Source organism: Crinia signifera, chromosome 7, assembly GCF_055691185.1.
Source record: "Crinia signifera chromosome 7, ASM5569118v1, whole genome shotgun sequence".
Classification (NCBI taxonomy): Eukaryota; Metazoa; Chordata; class Amphibia; order Anura; family Myobatrachidae; genus Crinia; species Crinia signifera.
Window position 1 is genome coordinate 51,560,239 of NC_139223.1, and position 25,504 is coordinate 51,585,742.

At 43.6% G+C, this 25,504-nt stretch overlaps 1 protein-coding gene across 4 annotated transcripts in view; it reads right to left on the bottom strand.

The window, feature by feature from the left end:
* Positions 1 to 2,982: 2,982 nt before the first annotated feature.
* Positions 2,983 to 25,504, bottom strand: part of ELFN1 (extracellular leucine rich repeat and fibronectin type III domain containing 1) — a 507,720-nt gene continuing 485,198 nt past the window's right edge. For all 4 annotated transcript variants that reach the window (XM_083153065.1, XM_083153062.1, XM_083153063.1 and 1 more), the window contains one exon: positions 2,983 to 7,258. In XM_083153065.1, the coding sequence (XP_083009191.1) occupies positions 4,478 to 6,892 (2,415 nt within the window). In that variant the 5' untranslated portion in view covers positions 6,893 to 7,258 and the 3' untranslated portion in view covers positions 2,983 to 4,477. The remainder of the gene's footprint in view (positions 7,259 to 25,504) is intronic.

The window sequence follows — 25,504 nt, forward strand, 5'->3', positions numbered from 1 at the left end:
CTGCTGAGCCTGGGAGATGTTGTGCCGCTGGAAAGTAATAGTAATGTGGAAAGGGGGTGCCGGCGTGTGCGAGGGGGGTGCCGCTGGGGGCCCAGGCTGAAGGTCAGTCCCGGGCCCCAACATTACTAGTGGCGGCCCTGCATATTAGCATACTGTATGTAAGTAAGGCTTCTGCGAGCGAGCATGTTTATTATATAAAATGATTCAGATTTGCCAAAGGAATAAGGTATTGGTGGTACGGGACACTGATGCAGATGTATTAAGTCTGGTGAAGTGATAAAGTGGAGATAAAGTAGAAAGTGATAGCACACCAGCCAATCATCTGTGTTTGAAAAATGATAGTTTTAGGAGTTGATTGGCTGGTGGTTTATCACCTTCCACTTTATCTACACTTGGGGCCTTATTCTGGTCGATGCGTAAATTTCCGAATTCTTTTGGATGGCGTTTTTTAGCCGTCTGCGCATGCGTGGGCAACGCTATGCGCATGTGCCACGCACGTTCTCCGTACTCGTTCTCACTAATACCGTACAGAAATGTGCACCGCATTTACTCGGGAAATATGGGCGTCATTCGGAACTACACCGGGGCGTAGTTTCAAAGTGGGCTAAACTGGGCGTAAACATGGGCGTACACGAGGGAGTGCACTAATTCTGGTAGATGTGCATTCGGACAGAACACCGACTGCAAACGAACCAACAGGCAGGAAATATGCGGTCTTCATAAGCAAGTTTCACTTTGCGGACACCACTCGGTCATGCGCTAGGCATTCGGATCGCCCAATTAGTACGGCCACACCTGAACCACTGTCAGCTGAACACAATACAATCCACTCCTCTACTCATTACTCATTAATTACACTCTTTTCATTGCTTCAATTGGAACCATTGCAGCCTAAATGGACCATTACTAAACACACAAATATATGCTGAAAGCACGGCTGCATTTTTTACACACATTTACACTGCAATTGATGACCAATAAAAACAATCCCTTTTTAATGAGGTAGCCTAATTGCATAAGTGTGTCATGTGTGTGATGTATGACTTCCGATGATAGTAGTATGTTTTGCGGAAATACACCGCATCGGTGCGTACGGGCAGGTTCCCGTCCATTCTGACGCTGTAAGACCGTGCAGACGCTGTAAGACCGTGCAGAATATGTGTGTGTCCACCGCACACGCAAGGTTTGGATGTCGTCCGTAAACACGCCCTCTTGTTAAAGAGTGAGTCCGTCCGAATGCGGAGGACCGGTGGGCGTTTCTTCGTACGATGTCCGCACAGCGTGGCGTGCGTTCCGCTCCGAGAGAATTCGGAAATTTACGCACCAACCAGAATAACCTCCTTGATCTCTTCACCAGGCTTAGTACATCTGCCCCATTGTTGGATACTGGCTGTGGTAAATATTCTTGTTAAAGTGTATCAGCTATAGTACCTACTCTGAGTAGTGGTGGTATCCATTAGAATGTAGAACATGTTATCGGTTCACATGTTATCATGTTTGACGGTTCATCGGTCATACAGGAATTCCAGTTAAGAACAATATTTTGTTCTATGCTTACTGATACAAATCGAAGTTGTGTATTTGACTGCGAGCCTACTCCCACTTGTTAATTTTGGTGTATTCTTGTTTATTTAAATTTGATGTGAAACAAAAAAACCCTGAAGTTGTGTCGTTATATAGAGTTACAACATATCTGCATTCAGATCCTACAGTTTTCTGCTTGCAAGTTGGCGGTTATATCCAGTTGTGCTCCTTGATACGAGAACTTGTGCCCAGGTGTTTAGTACAGTCAAAGTAAGAGTGTTTGTAGAATGGTAGAGGTTTGCCCAGGGCGAATGCGGGATGTGGGCGGAATAAGGACGTTACCAAGTAACGCTTGGTTATAGAAAAATTTGATTCGTTACCAAGTAAGTATGGAATGGGCACTCTGGTGCACCAACTTAGTACAACAACCAATCAAATATCGGATTTTTAGGGAGCAACGGGCAAATGGTGCTAACTGCTGTGCAGACTGTAGTATGGACAACTTCACTTATTAAAAGGGTTTGTGCTAATTGAGATGTTTCTTCTCATATTTTTTATGGGATTTACGGATATGTCCTAACTTGTAACAACATTTCATATACCAGCCATGTAAATGTCTGGCTGAAACGATGGGTAGATGAGGACATGTATGTATCCTGTGCTTCCATGTTGTACTTCAGACAATTACATTTTTGGAGCAATCAGAGCAATGTCCTTTAGAGCTTCACAGAATGGAAAATTCACATTGATATTAAAATGGTGCTGAAGCCGATGTTATGTGCCAGTAAGGCCATCGAGGTAGAACTCTAATCTATAATAGGTGACAGCAACATAAGTGGTTGAGGACAGTGGTAGGGAGTAGGACTTTCGTGAGACATTTATACTATTACACTCATCCTTTGAGAACTTCCAATGCAGGTGCATCTTGCTGTGTATTAGGTGGACTATACAGGTATGGGTCAACCAATATTAGGTTGACAAGCATTAGGTCCACCACAGAAGGTTGACATAGCTTAGGTCGACAAGGTTGGAAGGTCAACACAAGCATTAGGTTGACAATGGCTAGGTCGTCAGTCAAAAGGTCGACTTGAGTTTTTCAGGGTTTTTTTGTCCCAAATGTTGACATGGTCAACATAGACACCATCAAAGTGTACCGCTTCACTTGCCATGGGCATGGTGTCTCACCATTCTTTGGGCACGGTGCCTCGCTATGCTCGGCACACTGATCTATTCTCCCTCCACGCCCTAGTGCAGGCATGTCCAACGTTGGCCCTCCAGATGTTTTGAAACTACACATCCCAGCATGCTTTGCCACAGTTTTGCTAATAGAGAATTCTAAAACTATTGCAAAGCATGCTGGGATGTGTAGTTTCAAAACATCTGGAGGGCCAACGTTGGACATGACTGCCCTAGTGGATGGTAGGGCATTAAATACCTAATGACCGTATACCGATCATACGAATGCTAAACGTATGGACCTTTAAGCGCACATCCAGTAAATTCTGTAAATGAGCCCCAGAGACATAATGTAGTCTTCAATGAAGGTGAGACAGAAACGTTTGGTTCAATCTTTGAAGGGAGTTGCCCTTAATCCAGCACCACATTGAGTATATGGGAGGTGTTATAAATGTCAATTTCTAAACCCACCGACAGGAACTCCAACCCTGCTTATAGATTTGATGGATTGCAAAGCAACCCTTATATCAGCGCATAGATCACATAGCCCCGCGGCCTGCTCTGGCACCCTCTAGTGGCCACAACCATTGCATTTCCTGTAGTCCTTCAAGCCATTAATCCATCTACTACCTTAATGAGCCTTTCATTAAAAAAAAAAACCACACAGACAACAAAGCAGTTTTTTGTAAGAGTGTCATCTTTTCTTTTTCTCATTGCAGTTTGCCTCTTTCAGAAAACAGCCGTTCAGCGAAGAGATAAAGAAACCAACTCAGAAAACAACAAACATATAATTCATTTTTTTTTAAACAAAATAAAGTGAAATAATAAAAAACAACATTTTTTTGTTTCTAAAACCCAGGATTAAAACCTGATACAAACAGGGTATTTTTTATTTAACCCTTTAGCATTGACCGGTAAGATGTTTCGCAATGCACATCCCACAGGCTGAAAGGGGGTTAAGCTATTTTATATATATATATATATATATATATATATATATATATATATATATATATTTATATTTATTTATTTCATTTGTCTCTCTCTTTACAGCAAACGTTGCAAATATAGAAATTTGTATCTGTACAATGTAGTAGTGTGATCACAGTTTTGAATGCAGCTGTACGTGTTATATGAGAGCCTCCTTGTAGGCAAAGTCTGCACTGGAAGACTCAGTTAAAATACAAATTAACATTAACGAAAGGAATTATACCGTCTATTCCAGTCTTGTTGCTGTTTTATTTTGTTGTCCTGCAGTGATGGAGGGAAATAACAAAATTTCACACGAGTCAAACCACGCAAGTCAGAATATGAAATAACATGCAGTAATGCGTACACCGAGTTCAGGCCGCTCCCGGAATCCCACTCTTTTGCTCACGCTTTTTTTTTTAGTTTTTTCTCTTCTTTTGTTAAAAAATATTAATTCCTCTTCACAGTTTTAGCGTAATTTAGTTTTTTCGGATTTGGTGCATATGCTCATGTCTATGAGTTGTTTATTTATTTAGATTTTTTTTTAAGCAATTTTAGTTTTCTATGATATATATATATATTTTTTATATAATTCTCTTATTCATTCTTAAGACAGTTTTGAATAAAAATTAGCTGCTGCTAGTTTGAGTTTGGTCCTGTTAACCCTTTTTTTTCCCCGCTAAAGAGACCTGCAGAGTTTGTGCTGCCACAGTGCTCTGCTGGGTTCTCTGACTGGGACAGGGTCAAGGGTTATGAAAGGAAAAAGTTAAGTCATGAGGAACTGGAGGCAAAGGGAAGAGGTGAGGACTCAGGACTTGTGCTGGGCTGAGACGCCCTTCCAGTAGTCGAGGATGTCATGGAGATCCTCATCTTTGGCGAACTGGACCTTTTTACGCAGGGCGTGGCCGGCTGCCATGTAATCCTCCTCTTTGTGGCGTTTGCGGTGCAGTTTGAATCGCTCCCAGATGCTGTGGGAGGGTTTGCACGTGTACTCTGGGCTAGAGGTGTAGCTCAAGTTGTGGTAGTGAGGTGAGAGTTGGGAGTAAGCCAGTTCCCTAGGACGGGGCCGGGTTAAAGGTTCCAGTATGGAAGTTTTGCGTCCTCCCATATTATCGTGCTGAGGAAGTTGCTGCTGCTGCTGCTGCTCACCTTGATGTGAGCCTGGATAGGAATGCCGATGCTCTGTATACTGGCGAATCTTTTCAGCTTCTGCCCTTAATATGGCAGCAGCCGGGGTCACAGTGAGGATGGTGTCTGCAGTTGGGGAGGTCTTCTCAATGTATTTTGTTTCAGACTTGTGTGTCGACCCCTCAGAACGATAAGATCGCGGACTGCGGATAGACCCACTAGAAGATGTGCTAGAGCGTTTTGGGGGTACTTCCATGCTGTGGTGCCTCTGCAAGGGGTGGGTGTAACTCTCCTTATATACAGGGGAAAGGAAGCCATGTTTGCTGGGAATCTGCTCTGATATCAGTACCAGCTGGGGCTCTGCTGTAGACACAGCTCCTGACTTCACCCCCTGGAATGAAGTTGTCTCTGACTTCAAGGCATCTATACAATTGTTAATGATCTGGTTGACTTTGTCCACCTCCTTAGCAATAGTGGATATCTCAGCCACAGAACTCTGACTGTCTGGTTGCATGGAGAGCTCGCAATCTCTTCTCTCCTGTTGTTCTCCGGTTCGCACCTCCATGTAGTTCCCTTTAGTCGCTTTAGGAGTCTCACTAGTTTCTATCAGTTTATACTGTTCTACTTCCCCCACTGATGGCAAGTAGGGAATCCGTGATATTGACTCTGGACCCATCATCTGCCCTTGAGATAGCTGACTGATACTAGGTGTCTCCATTTCGGGACCATATTTTAGTTCAATGATTGTTTTCTTCATACTACCACCTGCTTTTTTGTGCTTTTCCTCTTTTTGGCGCTTTTTGCGCAGGCAGTAATACACAATACCAAGGATGATAACCATACCAAACAGGCAGCCAAGAATAGTCATTATATAGTGAGTGGCGGTAGATGGAGTAGGCACATGTTCTTGTTTGGTATGGCTGCGAGTGTAAAAGGCTATGCAGGTGTGATTGAACCTGAGAGAATTGCGAATAGAGGCAACACAGTAAGTATAATTTGTATTGGGTTTCAACCCATCCAACTTTATGGACTCTTTCTCTGCCTTCAGGTTCCGAATGTCAGTAAAGAAGCTATTATTGTATTGAACCAAGATGTACATCTTACTGTAAGGGTATGGTATTTCTGCCACTAGAACCGCATCTGAGTGTGTTTCTGTATTTAAGTTCACACTCAGGCTGACTTTGGAGTTGGCAGGAGGTGTGTAGACATTAATGAGAGGTGTAGTCCCATCTCCGGAAAAACAGTCTTCTTCTGAGCAAGGGCTTTCAGGAGGTCCCGTGGTGGCTTGGTACCTCGGCGACATCAAATGCGGCATCATTGTATAAGGCCCATCTGTGCAGAGAGAGGACAGCATGCCGAGAGCATTGCGATAGCTGGATCGGCCCTGACCTAGCAAAAAGTACCCAGTATAGTCCGGTGGAGAGTCGCATTGCATGCGGTCAAAAGTACGTGTCATATTGGTAAATATATCCAACCACTTTAGGAAGCCCAGAAGCTCGCATGAGCAATAAAAAGGGTTACTATACAGTTCACACACAGTCAGCTTACTGAGGCCCACAAATGTATTACTGTCCAGCCTCTGGATTCGGTTCATGGACAAGTCAATGTTCATAATGTTTGGGCACTCCCAAAAGGCATTAGGAGTCACAGTTTCAATGAGGTTTGCTTGGAGGTAGAGATACTCCAACTTGCCCAGTCCCCTAAGAATTCCCTCGGTGAGATTTCTTAACCTGTTGTAACCAAGCTGGAGCACCTGCAAATTAAACTGACCAGCAAAAGCTCCATCTTCGATGTAAGATACCTCATTCTTGGTGAGGTTGAGGTACGTCAGGTTGCCAAAACGGCTGAGTGATGAGTAGTGGACACTCTTTATCTTATTCTCATTGAGCCGCAGGTCCACTATGGTGCTATTGATGTGCTGTGGTATAGACTCGTATGGTGGCTGGTTCTGACTGCAGATAGCAAGCCACACAAACCCCTTGTCGCCTTCAATCAGCCAGCAGTCTGCCTGCACTTTGCCTGTGTAGAAAAGCGCAAACAGAACAAACATCCATAAGCAGAGAGCTGGCATGACTATTCCTCTGTGACCAGTCATGTTGAGCGATGCGCGGAGTGCTTGGTACGCTCTGGTATTATGAAATATAGTAAGTTATATTATGAAGGAGATACCTCCTTCTTTCACTTTTCTCCGCATGGGTACAACAAAAAGCGCTCTAAGCGCGGATTCCAAGTCTTTGCCAGGGGAAGACCTTGAAGAGTGGTTGAACAAGTCTACTCTGCGTAAGTGATGGAAGAAGATTCCTTGTGCATATTGTAGGGTGAATTCCGAGTCAGTGAAGATAAAGAAACGTCTGCTGGTCAAGTTTTCCTCCGAAGAACAAAAGTTACTCTCTGCTGTTCATTCCCAAGTTTTCATGTTTCTTATTAGTCGTTTAGGATATTGTAGGCTCCACAAGTTTTACTAAAGGCAAAAAAAGAACAAAAGAAATATATTAGGACAAATATACATATTATTTTTTTAATGTGTATGTGCTGTTTTTGAGCCTAATTCAGCATGGATTGCTAATCAGAAATATGACATTAGGCTGCGAGCAGAAAGCCGCGGCCCAGATGGAATTGAGAATGTATCGCAAATAGCGATGTACAGATGGAACGGGCTCCCTCTTGCTGGCGAATCGCCAGACTGTCTCCGCTGGCGATCCGCCAGCAGCCCGGAGCTCCATCTGACTGAGACGCGCGTGCGTGTTACGCGCGTCTCAGTTTTTGGGCGGCGGGGCAACGGGAACCTGTCTGTCTCCGCTTCAGGGAGACGGACAGGCTTGGGGGGGGGGGTGCGGGAGGCGGTGGGGACCCCGGGTGACTGCCGACCAGCCGGCGGGGACCCGGAGGAAGCGCCGTCGGAAGGGGACACACGTGCATCTCGTGCACGCGCATCCCCTTTGGCAGATACAGATGGCGGCTGGCGGGGGATGGCGGCTGACGATTCTGCCACCATCCCCTGCAAAGACAAGCCCGGCTCCATCTGTATTTGCAGATTCTTTTGCAAAAAAAGACAAACCATCGAACAATCTTTCCATCTGTGCCAGTCTAGGGCATCCACTGAAAAAATTAGGTTGGAAGAGGTCATCAGTGAACCTACAAAAATAAAATAATCTTTTCACGCCTGCGTTTTCACGAATGCACCCAGAAAATGCCATATATATGCCCCTAAATGTCAGCAAACTGTGACTACTCTAGGACATCTATATTTTTTTGCTTTTTGGTCCCGGGCATGCGCGATGCGAGCGCTGCACATGCACAGTCATCCGATACTTTTTGGATTTTTGAACTCTCTGATTAGTGATCGTTGCTGATTTAGGCCCCTTGTATGGTAAGATTTTGCATTTACTTTACAGCAATAACATTTCAAGCTAAAATTGTTCTCTCAGTTTTATTGATTTGAAATCACAGTGTGAAAAAAACATAGCACTACATCTCACTATGATATCTCTTACTAGATTCATGCATGTGTCCAGACCCTATGGTATAAATATTGAATATCTCGCTTCCAGTGTAGTAAAGCACAGGGTGTGAAACCACAGTAAGAACAAACAAGAAAAAGGTGCTTTACTGTATCTCAACCAACAGAATCAAATAACACAAAATGGCTTTTAGCTATAGACTTCAAACATAGATTTAAAACCTACAGTTCTGATGATAGTGCCCCTGTAAAGGTAAGCTAGCGGTAAAAGCTGTATTTATATACTGATAAAAGGTGTATTTATATAATGTAGAGCTTGCTGGCTGGTTGTTTTCATTGAAAGTAGATTTATTTCTGTAAACATTATTGGGGAGATTTATCAAAGCTGAGAGAAAGAGGCCAATTCAGACCCAGTAGCAAACGCAGGATTTTTAGATGGGGGGGGGGGGGGGGGGGAGAAAGTAAGAGTAAGGCCCTTATTCAGAGTAACGCCCTTATGCATTGGAGTAAGGCCCTTATTCAGATCTGATCACAGTACACATTTGTTCTCAAAATGGGCAAAAAAAATGTGCATTGCAGGTGGGGCACATGTAACATGTATAGAGAGAGAGTTAGATTTGGGTGAGTTATTTTGTTTCTGTGCAGGGTATATACCGGCTGCGTTATTTTAACACTGCGATTTAGATTTCAGTTTCAACACACCCCAACCAGATTTAACTCTCTCTGCATGTTATATCTGCCCCACCTGCAGTGCACATGGTTTTGCCCATTTTGAGAACAAAATTTGTACTGCAATCATATCTGAATAAGGGCCTAAGTACAGGAGTCTGGGGGAGCAGTAACAGCCCTGCAAATTGGTCTTTTTGTACACTGGATACAGTATGGAATACAGTATTAATATTTAACAGTACAAAATATAAAAAATGTATAGGGAGCGCACTATATTGATCTAGTATAATTTATTCAATATAAAAACATATACTGTATATATATGAACCAATTACATACACATAAAAATAATAGAAGTACTGTTTCAAAAGTTGCAATTAGTAATTCAATGGTTAATATAGGTCAACAGTATCCACTATTATCTAGATAATAGTGGATACTGTTGACCTATATTAACCATTGAATTAACCATTGAATTTTATATATATATATATATATATATATATATATATATATATATATATATGTTTTTATATTGAAGAAATTAAAATATATCAAATAGATCAATACAGTGCGCTCTCTATATATTTTTTATATTCTTTGGTCCAGATTTATTTCTGTTCTGGGAGCAGCATTACAGCTGTGTCTATCAATTATTACATTTTATTTTTTATAATTATCAGTTGCGCCTGATTATACTTTTCAAGTATTTTTTCCTTTTTTATTTAACAGTACAGATGGTCTATATAGTATAGGCTGTTTCAAACATTTAAATAAGATAAGTGGTCAGGAAAAGGTTAATCATATCATAATAAATAAATACACAAACATAATAGAACCAGTACTGCACTTTCTAAGCTCACAATCTCCCACTTCATGGTAAGGCTCCTGTCTCTTCCTCCTGGTAGCTACTCTCTGGTCTATTGCAATGTTTGCGGGCTCAGATCCACACATACAGTAAATGTGGAAGAAAAAGCTGCTTCTATTGGTCATGTGCAGCAGCTCTGCTCTGTCCCTTACACTGCATGATGTGGGGGCATCGCTGTTGATCATATTATATACAGTACCAGTGCTATTGTTGTTATCATTTAAAGCCAAGAGGAGGGGGTTTCCAGGCAACCAGACCCCCCCCCTCCTCTGCTTTGCCTATGAAACCTGCATGTGCAAACCCTGGGAACGAACGGCTTTGCCAAGTTTCACATTTGCTGAGTCGTTAGCTCAATATTGGGATGGCATGAGGTGGGCAAGGAGTGGGTGCAGTGAACCACCCAGCATTTCATGGGTGTATCTACAAAAACAGTATGTATATGTTGCTTATTGCATGATTGTCCCCAATCCTTGCTTAACATATGTAACCAAGCTATGCAATACACCTAATTCTGCGCTAAGGAAGCAGGTAGGTTTCAAAGCTGAGTCTGCAAATCAGAAATTAGGCAAGGCTCTGGCCCCTGGAAAGGGATAACTATGTACGCTGCATCCTGAATCTCACCAGAACATACATGAAACAGTGATAAGAGTGGGTGAGTGAGCCAGTGGAGAAGCTGCACATGGCAACCAATCAGCCGCTACATACAATTTTATAAAAAGTGCTTGATAAATTTTACTTCAAACCTGATTGGTTGCCATGGGCCACTTCTCCACTAGCACATTTCTCCACTTTTATCACTTCCTCATACTTCTCTCCTCCAGTGTGTTGTAGGGCTTGCTGTACCAGATCAATGAAGGCATTCGCCTTGTACCGTGTTTCCAGGATAATGTTACCCAGCCAATCTTGTTCAAAGGAACATTACTTTGCGGTCTGCCCTCACCCAGGGCCAGATTCTCTAAGCTTCAAAAGTGATAAAATGGAGAGTTATAAACAGCCAGCCAATCAGCTCCTACCTGCCATGTCCCAGCTTGTGTTTGAAAAATGTCCTTTCCATTCTTTGGATATTTATACAGCAGCACCTGATCGCCATCTAATCCCCATGGAAACCCCAAATATGAAAAAAAAAACCAGTATATTTTCATGGCTGGTGGTGAGCTTCAACTCTATTACCCCTCGGATCTATACCGCATGTGGATAATCCTGCCCTGCTCCATGGAATGAGGCAGGAGCTAATCACAATACTACAGTAGGCTTCCATAGTGGATTATGGAGCTTGTTAAAATGTTGGGTTGACTATGACCTATTTGTGTTTGCACAGGTCTGTTTCCTCATAACTGGCCCATCCCCAGATATCAACTACAATCATTGGAGTACTAAGGAAGCAGCAGTGATAGCAACTCCAACCACACCTTAATCAGGCCCCTGCTGACAGCGATGCTGGCCCCTTCTTTTCCCCATAAGGTACACGTGGAGAAGGATGAGCTTGAAGATGCTGAACTGGGGCAGGAGCATCTTCTCTGAGCCTCACTCTGGGAAGCACCTGCGTGTGAATGGGTAGTGCTATGCCTATGGTGATGCTACAGGTCCGTACAAACCCTGAAAGATGTTTTGGGACGGGATTCTCTGACAGAGGATTCCCATCCACCTGCTTTTCACCACTCTGCCCACCCTTGTGATGCCTCAACAACCAATGACTACCGGCTCAGGACAATATATGGAACCATGAACACTGTCTCGGGGGTTGCATTCAGGGCACATCTGTCTTACCAAAACATTTTTAGCCTGCTCTCTGCTCTATCAGTCTCTCATTTGGATGGCAGTATTGTACTGAATTCCATATAAAATACTTCTACTTACACATAAGCCAGTCCTAGGCTATTTTATTATTCCCGTGATTCAGGGATTGGCCTACTGACAGCGGAGAGGGTGGGCAGATGTGCGGGGGAAGGACGACCAAATGGAGTGGGCATACAGGGACCGGTGGGTGCGGTGGAGTGGGCAGGACCCAACAAAGGGACATGCAATAAAGAGGGCACGCCGGGGGGGGGGGGGGGGGGGGGTTGGGGGCACAGATGCAGCGGAGGGAATGGGCAGTTGCGTGCTTGAATGTTTTCCGGGTAGTGCCTGAGCAAGGTTCGGGATCCCACTGTTCCGAGAACTGATGTCCCTACCCGTACGGCTATTAAACAAACTAAAACAACTTACATCTCTTCCATTATCTGAAATTATCTTCTAGCTCAACCTCTCCGCTCTGCACAAGATCTTCTTCTCTCATCTAAACTCTATGTTAATGTTAATAAAGGTAAGAAATTAAATGGGTGGTCCACAGTTGATATTAAATAGGATTATTACGAAATATTGTTTCCTTTTTCTCCAATTTCCTATCAAAGACCACAATACAAAAATGCCTCTGCGCCTCTACACTTTAACGTGAGGACTACATGCATGCCCCTGTAACTGCATAGCAGGACAACAAGTGCTCTCAACCTTAGCAATGTTCTGCTCATAAATAACCCCACGCATTTTATGCTGGCATGATACAGTGCACATCTGGTAATACTTTATCTTAAAACCTTCCAGGGCCACCATTTATACAGCAGGACAGCCTATTTACTCCACCAGTTTATATAGTCAAGATCATTTTGTGTCTGTCCACAGCATTATAATTCCATCCATTGTACAGTCTCATGTGGGAAGTCTAGCACCTGGCACATTAAAATAAAATTACATTATACAGCATGTGGTTAATGAATAGCGAGCACTGAGCAGCTTGACCTTGGCAGTGACCTATAATGTTCCCTAAATGCATCTAATCCCTAACAGAACACGATTGAATTGGGCAGCTCGCCCATCTTTGCACCGCATTTCTCGTTTTCTCTTTCTCCCAAAATGACTTTTTTTTTTTCTTGTCATGAAGAGAACCGTAATAAACACGTTTTATCTGGACCAAAGTTTAATTTCGTCTCATTAGAGCAAAGCAATTTGATGGCTATTTGCTCTCCAAAGTGTGAATGAAACTGTGGAATTAAGAAAGAAGACACAGTTATTGGATGGATGTGGCATGTCTGGGGAGATGTGACATTGTTTCAGACCCAAGGATGTTTTTCTCATATTTCTGTTTTGTGGAGAAATAAATACATTCTGGAGAGCTTAAAGCCATTGTATGGGAAATCCAGGCAGCCAACAGCTCTCGCTGCTTCCACTGATGTAAACAGAGGAATACCACATGTAATCTCTTTAAGGCTGCATTCTGAAAGGGCGACAATGTATGCCAATTCAATATGCTGTTTATTATTTAAATGAGCATTCAGAGGTGGATAAGGCCATTGCTGGGATAAGGCCATTGGTGGAGTAGCCCCTTGAATTTGGGTGAGCCTGATGTCCCAGTATTAATTAAAGAAAACACGGGCCTAGGCCTAGCAGCATTTATCTACTCAATAATAATGTGCGAGGGCCGGATGTACTAAGTTTGAAAAGTGATAAAATGGAGAGTGATAAACGACCATCCAATCAGCTCTTACCTGCCATGTCACAGGCTGTGTTTGAAAAATAACAGGTAGGAGCTGATTCAGACCGGATCGCTGGGCAGCTATTTTTTTTGGAGGCCTGCTTTCAGGTATATGCCGCCCTGCCAGAGTAATATCCCGCCCCGTGCAAGCATGTGAATTGCTCAGCACAGCATGGCTTGTGGAAATTAGCTGGAGCTGCGATTAGCTGTAAAACTATTTGCAAGCCGCTCACCATGGAATGATCAGAGGCGTAACTATAGCACCGCAGCCCCCGTGGCCGCTGGGGGGGCGCTGTGCATGTGTGGGCGCCGGGGGGCTGTGGTGCTATAGTTAGCCCCCTCCCGTCCGCCCATCTGCCGCCCGCCAATCCGCCGCCCGCAGCCTTACCCGGCTCCCTTGCTGGCTTCATTCTTCTGCTAGTGAGACGGACCACAATAAAATGTCCGCCCCATATAGCAGACAGTTCTCTGAAACTGTCTGCTGTATGGGGGCGGACATTTTGTGTTGGTCCATCTCACTAGCAGAAGAATGAAGCCAGCAAGGGAGCCGGGACGGAACCAGCAAGACAGATATGGCTGCGGGCGGGGGGTGCGGCGGGGTGCGCCCCTCATTAACGGTGGGGGGGCGCCCAATTCGTAGTTACGCCACTGGGAATGATTGTCCACTGCGTGCTGTCTATGTGTAGCCCAGGACATACAGATGGAGCTGCTCCTGGCGATCAAATCGGCAACCTCCGCAAGGGGGGTGCGCACATGAGACGCTCCTGTGCCCTGTTCTGTTGAAGCCTTCCGCCGCCCACTGCAGCTGCCCGATGCCCCCAGCAGCTGCCCCCAACTCCCCCCAATCCCTTTTCGTCTCCCTGAAGCAGAGACGGCAGAGGCATTCCCCGCCGCCGTGTTGATGGGAACATGCGTGCGTGTGAGACAGTTGCGCATCTCCGTCAGATAGAGCGCCTCTCCACTGCCGATCGCCAGCTAAGGGAATCTGGAATTCCCAGCACTGGCTGAGAGGCGCTCCATCTGTACTTGTAATCGACAGCCAGAGCTGACGTCAAATGACTTTCCCTCAAATGCCTGGGCACTACTGTTCCCTAACACGTCCTAAAACAAATGCCCAGATGCCACCCCCAAACGCCAGATTTCTGTCAATCAACTTGCATACGGCCAGCAAACAAAAATTTAGCAGGATTTTATGTCAGGGTGTCCATGAATATGCGTACTACATTATGAGCCATATGTGTGCGCAGTCATCCGATAATCGCAACTGTGCAATCAGGTCTGATTTAGGGCCATAGACCAAAGCTAGCGCTATTCCATGCCATTGTGATGCAATAAATACAATGTACATATAATGTAAACAGCAGTTTTGTGAATTCGTTCATCATTCTCATGATGCTGCGTACCTAATGAATGTTAGCTTAGTGGTCAGCATTGCGTTCTCCCAGCACTGGTGTCATGAGCTTAATTCATGACCAAGGGCCTAACAGCTGGAAGCTTGTATGTTCTTCCCTACTCAGTGTGGGTCACTCCAGGGTGCTCCAGACTGCTCCCTCATTCCAAAAGCCATGTGGGGGTGTGTATGCTTGTATGATTGGGAATCCAATGAGGCACAAACCAATACAAATGTTAACTATTCTCTGAACAGGACTAGATAATTGGTGGCATTATATAAAGAACATTAATAATAGGCTGCATTCCGAGAATAATTATACATTCTCATCTCTACTAAAAGAATGTCTTTCTCCATTGTGTACAGAAAACAGGCATACAGTACCATAGGGGAACCCAGTTCCGGCAAATAAATCCCTACTGCAAATCTGTTACCCTTAGAACAGTTCTCAAACTCGGTCCTAGAGGACCCCACACCGTTCACGTTTTCCATGTCACCGACAGGTGCATTTATTACACAGTGGAACTAATTTATAACTATATAACTATTTTACTTGATTCTGTGTTGAGACCTGGAAAACATGCACTGTGTGGGCTCCCAAGGACCGAGTTTGAGAACCTGTGCCTTAGAAGGGTTACTTTCTTTTTGGTTCTTTATTTGCAAAAAGACAAAGTTGGGCTCGTCGCACTAGGTACTGATAATGTAAATATCAGAAGAGGCCCCCAGTATTTATTACGGTACTTATGTATTATCTGGGCTCCCATGTTAAATGCACCCCATTTTTTCATACCCCTACTATCCAACTACGCATGGAGTTGATTTTATATAGTGTGGCGAGCGCAGCGAGCCACCGTGCCCGAAGCGTGGTGAGCGCAGCGAGCCCCGCGAGGGGACGCGGTCTCATAAGAAAAACGGGAGCCCAGATATTACATAAGTACCTTTATTACACTTAAATCAGTGATATTGGCGGGGTGTGCTACCTTTTGACAAGAAATTTGAATACATCAAGGGGAGAAGGAAAGACTAGGCTTGTCGTTATTGTGGTGCACCGTAAGGAGGTATTTTATATAAAATATAACTTTTATTCAGTTATTCACTTAAAAAGCGACATATAAAACCAAAGACATACAAAATAGACAATTAACACAAAAGTTTTAAAATTGAGGAAAAGATTCCTCATGTAGTGAGACCCCAATGTCACAGTATCCTGTGGTTTTTGTTTGTCACAGCAGTGCGTCTTACTATATAGGGAGTAGTCTGCAGACCTGAACAGATCAGTGAATTCTACCCATGTGATAGTGTTATATTTGAGTAGCCTTTAAGTTACAATGATGAGTACTAATCCTCTAATTGCTAGGGTACTCCAACACTAGTTGTTTTAAATATGGTTATAGTGGGGAGATATAGTGATCTGATCGAGTTTTTAGAGGCAGTATTACATGTGTGCTAGATGGCAGTATAACTGTCTGGAGGGTAATCAGCTGGTGTGGTGAATATATCACCTTTTCAATTCACAGGTGCCACCCAGCTGACCTTCCAACTGACTGAGTTATAGATAAATCAAGAGATCCAAATTTGTAGCATATTCATGGTGCACATAGAATGAATTAGCATCAGAGGGGCTAAATGCTAATGGTCTCTCTGTATGGGTGATAGGTAGTGTTAGGTGATGATATAACTGTCTGGAGGGTAATCAGCTGGTGTGGTGAATATATCACCTTATCAATTCATAGGTGCCACCCAGCTGACCTTCCAACAGACTGAGTTATAGATAAATCAGAGATCCCAATTTTATAGCATATTCATGGTGCACATAGAATGAATTAGCATCATCAGGGTTAAATGCTTGCGGTCTCTCTATATAAGTGCACACTTGCAATACCCTAAACAATACTAGAATACTAGCCCTGTCACCCCCAAGTATTCACCATTTGTATCTGGACATAGGTGGAATGGGGGGAGGGGAGGCACAGTTTAACAATGAACCATGTGCCATTTACCGCCCACTGGACAGTGCCGGAGGGCTGCGCACACTGTTGTGACAAAACAATGTTCAATGACAAATCATAAAGGAGGACAATGGGGTGCAGTCACTAGGTGAACACGGTTAACGCGCGTGTCGCTGCTCGCTTCATCAGCACATGGTTCATTGTTAAACTGTGCCTCCCCTCCCCCCATTCCACCTATGTCCAGATACAAATGGTGAATACTTACCTAGTTCTGCAGATTAGGGACAGTTACACCCGCCATCAGACCGAAGGCGTTACCCTTCCTCCTCCTCCTCCTCCAGGACATCTGTCAGCATCAAGGGTGCGCTGTAATCCGGATCTGTCGGGGGTGACAGGGCTAGTATTCTAGTATTGTTTAGGGTATTGCAAGTGTGCACTTATATAGAGACCGCAAGCATTTAACCCCGATGATGCTAATTCATTCTATGTGCATCATGAATATGCTATAAAATTGGGATCTCTGATTTATCTATAACTCAGTCTGTTGGAAGGTCAGCTGGGTGGCACCTATGAATTGATAAGGTGATATATTCACCACACCAGCTGATTACCCTCCAGACAGTTATATCATCACCTAACACTACCTATCACCCATACAGAGAGACCATTAGCATTTAACCCCTCTGATGCTAATTCATTCTATGTGCACCATGAATATGATACAAATTTGGATCTCTTGATTTATCTATAACTCAGTCTGTTGGAAGGTCAGCTGGGTGGCACCTACAGTATGAATTGATAAGGTGATATATTCACCACACCAGCTGATTACCCTCCAGACAGTTATATCATCACCTAACACTACCTATCACCCATACAGAGAGACCATTAGCATTTAACCCCTCTGATGCTAATTCATTCTATGTGCACCATGAATATGCTACAAATTTGGATCTCTTGATTTATCTATAACTCAGTCAGTTGGAAGGTCAGCTGGGTGGCACCTGTGAATTGAAAAGGTGATATATTCACCACACCAGCTGATTACTCTCCAGACAGTTATACTGCCATCTAGCACACATGTAATACTGCCTCTAAAAACTCGGCAGACCTAGACCTATCAGATCACTATATCTCCCCACTATAACCATATTTAAAACAACTAGTGTTGGAGTACCCTAGCAATTAGAGGATTAGTACTCATCATTGTAACTTAAAGGCTACTCAGATATAACACTATCACATGGGTAGAATTCACTGATCTGTTCATGTCTGCAGACTACTCCCTATATAGTAAGACGCACTGCTGTGACAAACAAAAACCACAGGATACTGTGACATTGGGGTCTCACTACGTGAGGAATCTTTTCCTCAATTTTAAAACTTTTGTGTTAATTGTCTATTTTGTATGTCTTTGGTTTTATATGTCGCTTTTTAAGTGAATAATTGAATAAAAGTTATATTTTATATAAAATACCTCCTTACGGTGCACCACAATAACGACAAGCCTAGTCTTTCCTTCTCCCCTTGATGTATTCTTTATTTGCAAGTTTAGTCTGCAGAAATTCCCGTTCAGCAGGTGGATGGTTAATAATAAGCCCATTGCCTGACCCAGGCGCTGTTTGCCATTAGAAACAGAATTGTGGAGTCACCCAAGCAGAGTAACAGAGAAATTAAAATGATGAATTACAAATTATAAATGTTTAATCAGGCATAGACAAAGAGAGGGGATTTGTATATTGTTTTATTGGTACAAGGTACCAAATGTTAAAACGAGCACAGGCTATCCATTTGCCTGCAATAATTCAAGCAGACAGCTCTAAGATGGCACAGAAAACATTTATTAATGATTACATTTACCCAGAATGGCTCAGTGTACATTCATCAGCTGTCAGGTCCGAAGACAGGGGCTGGAATCTAGATTCAAAATAGGCTGTTGAAAATATGGAATGCTATTGTGCTGTCATTTGCCTTTAAACGTGATACCAACTATAATAAATTATTAACTTTAAGATTTGAATCTAAGCGTTTTTGCTCATCAAGCATCTAGCATCCTCAAAAACAGTCTGGTGTTAGGGGGCGGCCATTTTGTGAGGTCCATTTTTATTAACAGAAGCCTGAAAGGAGGAGAGCCGGGACCGAGACAAGAGACAAGTAGATCTGCAGTCCCGACGGCGGCGGTGAACAAAGGGGCCAAGTTGGACACGGGTCCCAGCGGCGACGGCGAACAGAGGGGAAAGGTTGGTCAGCAGTGCAGCGCATAATAGCCCCACAAATCCCCGGCGTCCACAGTTAATCAGAGCCTCCCCGTGACCGCGGGGTCTGCGGGGCTAGTGTTATGCCACTGCCTGCTGGGTGACTTGGAAAATGTACACTGTTGGCGGGTACTTGAGGACCAGGGTTGAGAACCATTGTACCATACATGCTACTTGACCCTCTCCATGAGGGAGAAAATGCTCTGTTCCTGGACTTCCTGTCTTGATCTAGATAATTGATAAGAAACGTGTTCACCACAGGTGATCGCAATCATACATTACCAGGAAAGTCCAGGAATAGAAGAGAGCAGAGGGTCAGGTAGGCAAGTATGCACTGTATTATATCATACCTCCCATGATAATAGCGAGACAGGCTTGCTAATTGGACACTGTCCCACCCGTGGGAAGCAGTGTCCCGTGGGTGGGGGAAGTGTTTGACCACATGCTGCTCTGCAAAGCAGTGAGTGATCCCAGAATAGATGCCATGTGCACGGTATCTATTTAGTGCAGGGAGGTGGGCGGAGGATGATAGGCACCACAATGCTAAAACCCAGTGTTGAGCTGCAAGGCCACATTATGCCACCTGATGCCCCACCTCCTCCCATTATAGGCCACACCTTCTTTTTGGTGTACACAGCTCCTGATTGGTAGCACAGCAAAAAAAAAAATCTGCACCCGGCTAAACCATTTTGCATAATTCCAGTCTTTTTCCTAAATGTAGAATCAGTGGTCTTCTCCCACAGGCATATATATAATATTAATACATACTGTATATATTTAGAAAAATCCTGTTTTTGTCCCTTAAGTAGTAGTAACAAATGGCAATATATTGTTTATGCCTCTTCAGAAAATCAATGGTGTCATCATAGTAAGAAAAATTGACAGCCTCCCTGTTTTTGGGCAGTTAAAGTCATCAGGCAAAGGCTGAAAGCTGCCAATGGGGAAAGGGCTCTCATCCAATGAGGATCTGGTAAATTTTGAGCCGATAACAGTAGCGAACGCTCAGGATAACACATGTGCCGTCAGGGCTTCTGGATTTTGTGCATGCCCAGAAGTAAGTAATCACTCAACTGCGTGACCATTGGTGTTGTGTGTGGTTTGCATCTGACCCATAGAGGCTGAAATGAGTAGAGTTGGGTAATGCAGTGCCTGGTATAATTGACTTTCAGACACTGCGCAGTAACTGGTACAGAATGAGTCTGTTACAACTCAAGATAACTTTTCAGGCTAATGATCTCTTGCTCAATGCACTTGGCCAAGATGTAGAGAGCTCAAGGAGTTATAAAGTATTTACTGACGACACTAAACATGGGCCCTTATTCTGATCAGTGCGGATATATCCGCGTGCGTTCGGCCCGCCGATGTTTTGTGTCTGCGCATGTGCAGAGGCGTCTCTGCGCATGTGCGAGCGGGGCGTACGGCCAAATCCCGCATGATATGTGAACACTCCGAACAGGGGGTGGAGAGGGGCGTGAAGGGCTATTTGGGCTCATTTCATATGCATACGCCCCGCGTTTCATGGGTGTTCCCATGAAAACGCTGGGCGTACGTATGGTAATGAGGCGGTGACGCACGTGTAGGGAGCGGATATATGACATCGCCGGATGTCAGCTGCCCGTCCAGATCCCTGCTTTTGCACGGAAAAATGTCCGTGTGGTCTGAGGTTGCGGGTGCTGGTGGAGCACTCGGTCCTGCATTCGATGGTCTGCGACCATCGAATGATGGGGGAGGTTCCCTTAGATGGAGGAGGCGTATTCCGTGAAAAATACACGTGCGGTCCGTTCGGACAGCTTCTTACCGCATACGGACGGAGTTGGCGATCCGTATGGAAGGCGGGGTTTCGCACGCACGGTCCTGGCCGCATAATCGGCTCCGGCCGCATGGATTAGAATAAGGCCCATGGTGATGAGATGTTCTGGAGTCCTCTAGATCAGGATGGCATATTGCTGTGTGTGAGAGTGGATTCGTCATCCTGAAACTGACATCCGCAAAGGCCGCCATAATTAGATTTACAGTACAGCATGTTACAACTTGTCACTGATTCCGTTTCCCCATCTTCCACTGTCATTATATACTCATCATCCAGTCATTTCACTGCCTACCAAAAAGTCACCCGTTGCTAATGGATTTCACAGCACATCACTATCCCATATCTCCTTTCAAATACAGTGCTATAGTGGAGGCGATTGCTGGGCCAAGGGCCCCCCAATTCCCATATTCCCCCAAGAGACTTCCAGTCCTAAAATATGAACTGTTGGGCCTGATTCAGACCTTATCGCTGCAGTGCAAATTTGCACAGCTGCCAATTTTCAATACACTGAGCATGCACAATGCCAGCAAGCGAAAAAATCCTGCTACTTTTTTTTTTTGACAGATCCACTCACATGCGCCCGCACAGAGGAAAAATCATTCAATCGTTATTCACCATCGAATTTTTTGTCCTCTGCTCGCTTTTGAAAGTAAGCCAGGACTTACTTTTTAGATGGACGGTCTTCGTCGAATTACCCACTTTTCTTGTGGACACATCCATGAAACACTGGGTGCCCACCCCGAATCACCCCCCCTCCCCCCGCGTGCCGCCTGTCAATCAGGCAGCCAGTCTCTCGGTAGATATCAATTCCACCAAAAGCGCACGCTGCGGGGGACTGCACGTGTGCAATAGCTCCTATACCAGGGGTGGGGAACCTTTTTTGTGCCAAGGGCCGTTTGTATGGAGAAAAACCCTTTGGGGGCCACGCTCCGGTGGCTGCCGCTAATAGGACTGACAGCCTCCCGCTGCTGTTGATTACGGGAAATCTTGCGAGAACTACCGACCTCTCACGAGGATTCCCCTGTACTTGACTCCCGGCAAAGCCACCGGGCAGGTGGGCGGGCCACTCAGAACGGCTACGGGGCCTGAGGTTCCCCACCCCTGGCCTATACAGTTCCCCACCATCGGGGATGGGGCCCCATTAGACAGGTTAAATGAAAGTACTGGCGACAGCACTGCTCACTCCCTGTTTATCACCCTGTTTGGAACAATCAGGCTGTTCAGCCCCCGACTACAGCCCAAACATAAAATAAATACAACTATAACTACAAGCTGTTTTTTTCTAGACATCTTTTTAAAACTACTGTAGCAATGTAAAATTACAGGGTATTAACGGACAGTCATAATACACGTGTAATAAGATGACGACAATCACACATATAATTTTATTTTGATGCAAATGTATTAATGATATTAGAACTGTCTCTCAGTTCCATATGAGAACATATTTTTGTGTGGAAAAGATCACAATATTTTGACAATGCATACTTAATTTCAGGCCTGCCTGGAAATTGTAATGGAATTTTTATGAAGCTTTTGGCAGGTATATGGAAATATATTAAATTCTTGGTAGGTTGCTGTAAAAATATATTTTTGTTTTTGCATTTCCTATGTCTGTTGCTATATTATTATGTTATTATATGCAAATTGTTTCACCGGCAAACCTGATTTAGAGTTGGAATATGGAAACAGAGCTTTGTAGATTTGTAAAGATTTTATTGAAAAGTTTGATGTGGGGTAAACCATCAGGTTTTAGGGTTGTCATCCATAAACAAGTTATTAAAAATATCCATTAAAATATTATGGATTTATATTTTAGCTTTATTATGGATTATTAAATATTATGGATTTATATTTTTAGCTTTCTGTATAAAGTACAGTAAGGGGTCTCTTATGTTTGCAGATAATTTTTTTGCAAATAATAAAAGGTTTTATTTGTAAATTGATTATTGTCTACCTTAATTATATCATAAAACTATAGTTATTGTAAGCATAGCACTACAGTAGACCAAAGCAAGCACAGAAAATGGTTGAGTCAAAGAGGTCTTAAGTGTTTTTACCCAACATCTTTCTCATCTGTGATTTTTTAAACAACTATATTTATTCCGTAACATTTAAAAAAAATTAGAAAAAAAAATGACTGATCCACCATGTGTGCAGCCCTCCTGTAATATACCCATATATTCAAGTCAAATTACAAATTGTCATTTGTGTCATTGTTCAAACAAGTGTTTTCCATAATTATGTGGACATAGTAGTATCAACCACACAAGTTACATTCTTGCCACTTGACCTAGGCGCCTTGTGACAGGATCTGCAAATAAATTAGGCCAAGATTGGTTCAGTGCAAGTGGTTGGATATCTCACAGATTCTTTGGGGCCTGCTAGTGGGGTTGAATAATGACCCTCAACACTAGTAGATTAACTTGTAGGCCTTTTTATGACTGCATTGGTAAGCTGTTTTGTGAGTACACTGGTAGGCCGTTTTATGACTACACTGGTTTCCCGTTTTACGACTACACTGGTAGGCCATTTTATGACTACACTGGTTTCCCATTTTACGACTACACTGGTAGGCCGGTTTATGACTGCACTGTTAGGCCGGTTTATGACTACACTGGTAGGCCGTTTTATGACTACACTGGTTTGCCATTTTATAACTACACTGGTTGGCCGGTTCATGAGTACACTGGTAGGCCATTTTATGACTAAACTGGTTTCCCGTTTTACGACTACACTGGTAGGCCGTTTTATGACTACACTGGTTTCCCGTTTTACGACTACACTGGTAGGCCATTTTATGACTACACTGGTTTGCCATTTTATGACTACAGTGGTAGGCTGTTTTATGACTACACTGGTAGGCCATTTTAGGACTATACTGGTAAAGCATTTTAGGACTACACTGGTAGGCTGTCATGATAATAACTTCATCAAATAATTTGATTTATTACTGCTCATTGTGGGCCTGAAAATGAGTGTACACTAATTCCAACAAAGCTGTTGATTCCATATGCTGTGGATGTGTGGAAAATTGCTAATGCTGTAGCCACTTGGAAATGTACTGAGACTCCCACAGTTGGCATTACAAATCCAAACAATGCAGTGGTGGTTGCAGATCCTTCATATCAACTCCCTCTATAGTAATGCTGCAAGGCAGAGGATATTAAGAGTGGACACTGGTACCATGTCTTGTGGAATCGCAGTTGAAGCCTGAGCCAGGTTCCCTTAAAAATGGTTGACCCATTTTCCCGCCACTTCCTGCTACTGCCCACAAATGGTCCCTGACTGTCATTCAATTTTAGAATGAATTGTCACATCAAATGAAGTTACCACAGTGCGACCAAGAGGCATGCACAGTTTACTGATAATCAGAAATATCAGCGTTACGTCCATGTCTTGATCAGACCCTGTTGGAGCATGTTGTTGAGATTGCCTACTTGCTTACTAAATTGCTAACATCGCAGAAAATCGCCATGTTAACTCTGAGATTGTTTTAATGTAAGTTTCAGTAATAGATGCATTACCAATGCTCACTTCGTAGCAGCGTTTTTCTCACAGGTGGGGGGAGATTTATATAGTAGAGGCTAACTCAGACATCCCATCCTAGCATCCAGAAATATCCATGTGCAGCAAATGTCTCCTAATCCCTAGATTAGTGGAGGTAATTAAATTTATAACCAAATGTTTATAATTCAGTATTAAAAGGGTAAAGCCATGTTTAATCCAAGATGCAGTGGTGTAATCTCTTTATATTAAATTTAAAGACTAATATTTAAGTTTCCTGAGGAAAATGTCAAGATACGTGGTCTTGTTTCTGCAACATTCTTATGGTGGCATACAAATGATGTTACATTTCCTCAGGTGCATTTCTGTATCTGTCAGAAATAAAGCTGCTTGTTCAGTAATGGAAGAAGAGACATTTTGATGTTAAGTTCACTCAGTAGTAGTAGTAGAGACAGCCATTTTGTAGAAGTCACATAACTAGGAAAAGGTGCTTCCACAATGTCATCGATTTCCATGACTTCTTTTCTTACATATTGATCATCCTTTATTTACATGGCGCCACAAGGATTCAGCAGCACTAAAACGAAATATTAGTTTAATATTTAAAGTTTATGTAATTTCCGGTGACCATCGAATGATCTTTCCACTGTTTGCAAATATAAGTCAGTCTTGACTATCTATATTTGCGTTGTCCGAGTACGAGAACAGGGCGGGCGCCTGCGTTCGCATAGGGATGCACAGCTTTTTCCTCGGTGTACACAGTGTTTTTGTGGGTACACCCAGGAAATGCTGGGCATCCCCATGCGAACGACCCCTGCCTGCCTCCATCCCACCCCCCATGCGAACAGCATGGTGACTGTGCAAGTCACCAAAGGCTTCCGCACAGCAGCACTGCACATGCTTTCGCAAGCCTCAAGACCATTCCGGAAGTGTAGGCAAGCATGGATCAAGGTTATATGACATCAGTGTGACCTGTGTATAGAGTGTATTAGAGTTTTTTAGGATAGAATGGCATGGATAGATAGAGTGCTGGGGGCTCTAAAACTATATTTTACCTACGTCATGTCCCTACTAAGCTTAAGCCCCATACACACTAGACCAGTGGTTCCCAACCTTGGGCTACAATTATACCCAACAGGTCATGTTTTCCAGATCTGCTTACAGAATCACAAGTGAAAAAATTAGCTCCACATGTGGATCATTTAAAATGAGTCAGTGAATAATGAGTGCACTTGTGCACCTGCCAGGTATCCTGAAAAACATGAACTGTTGGGGGTACTTAAGGAACCAC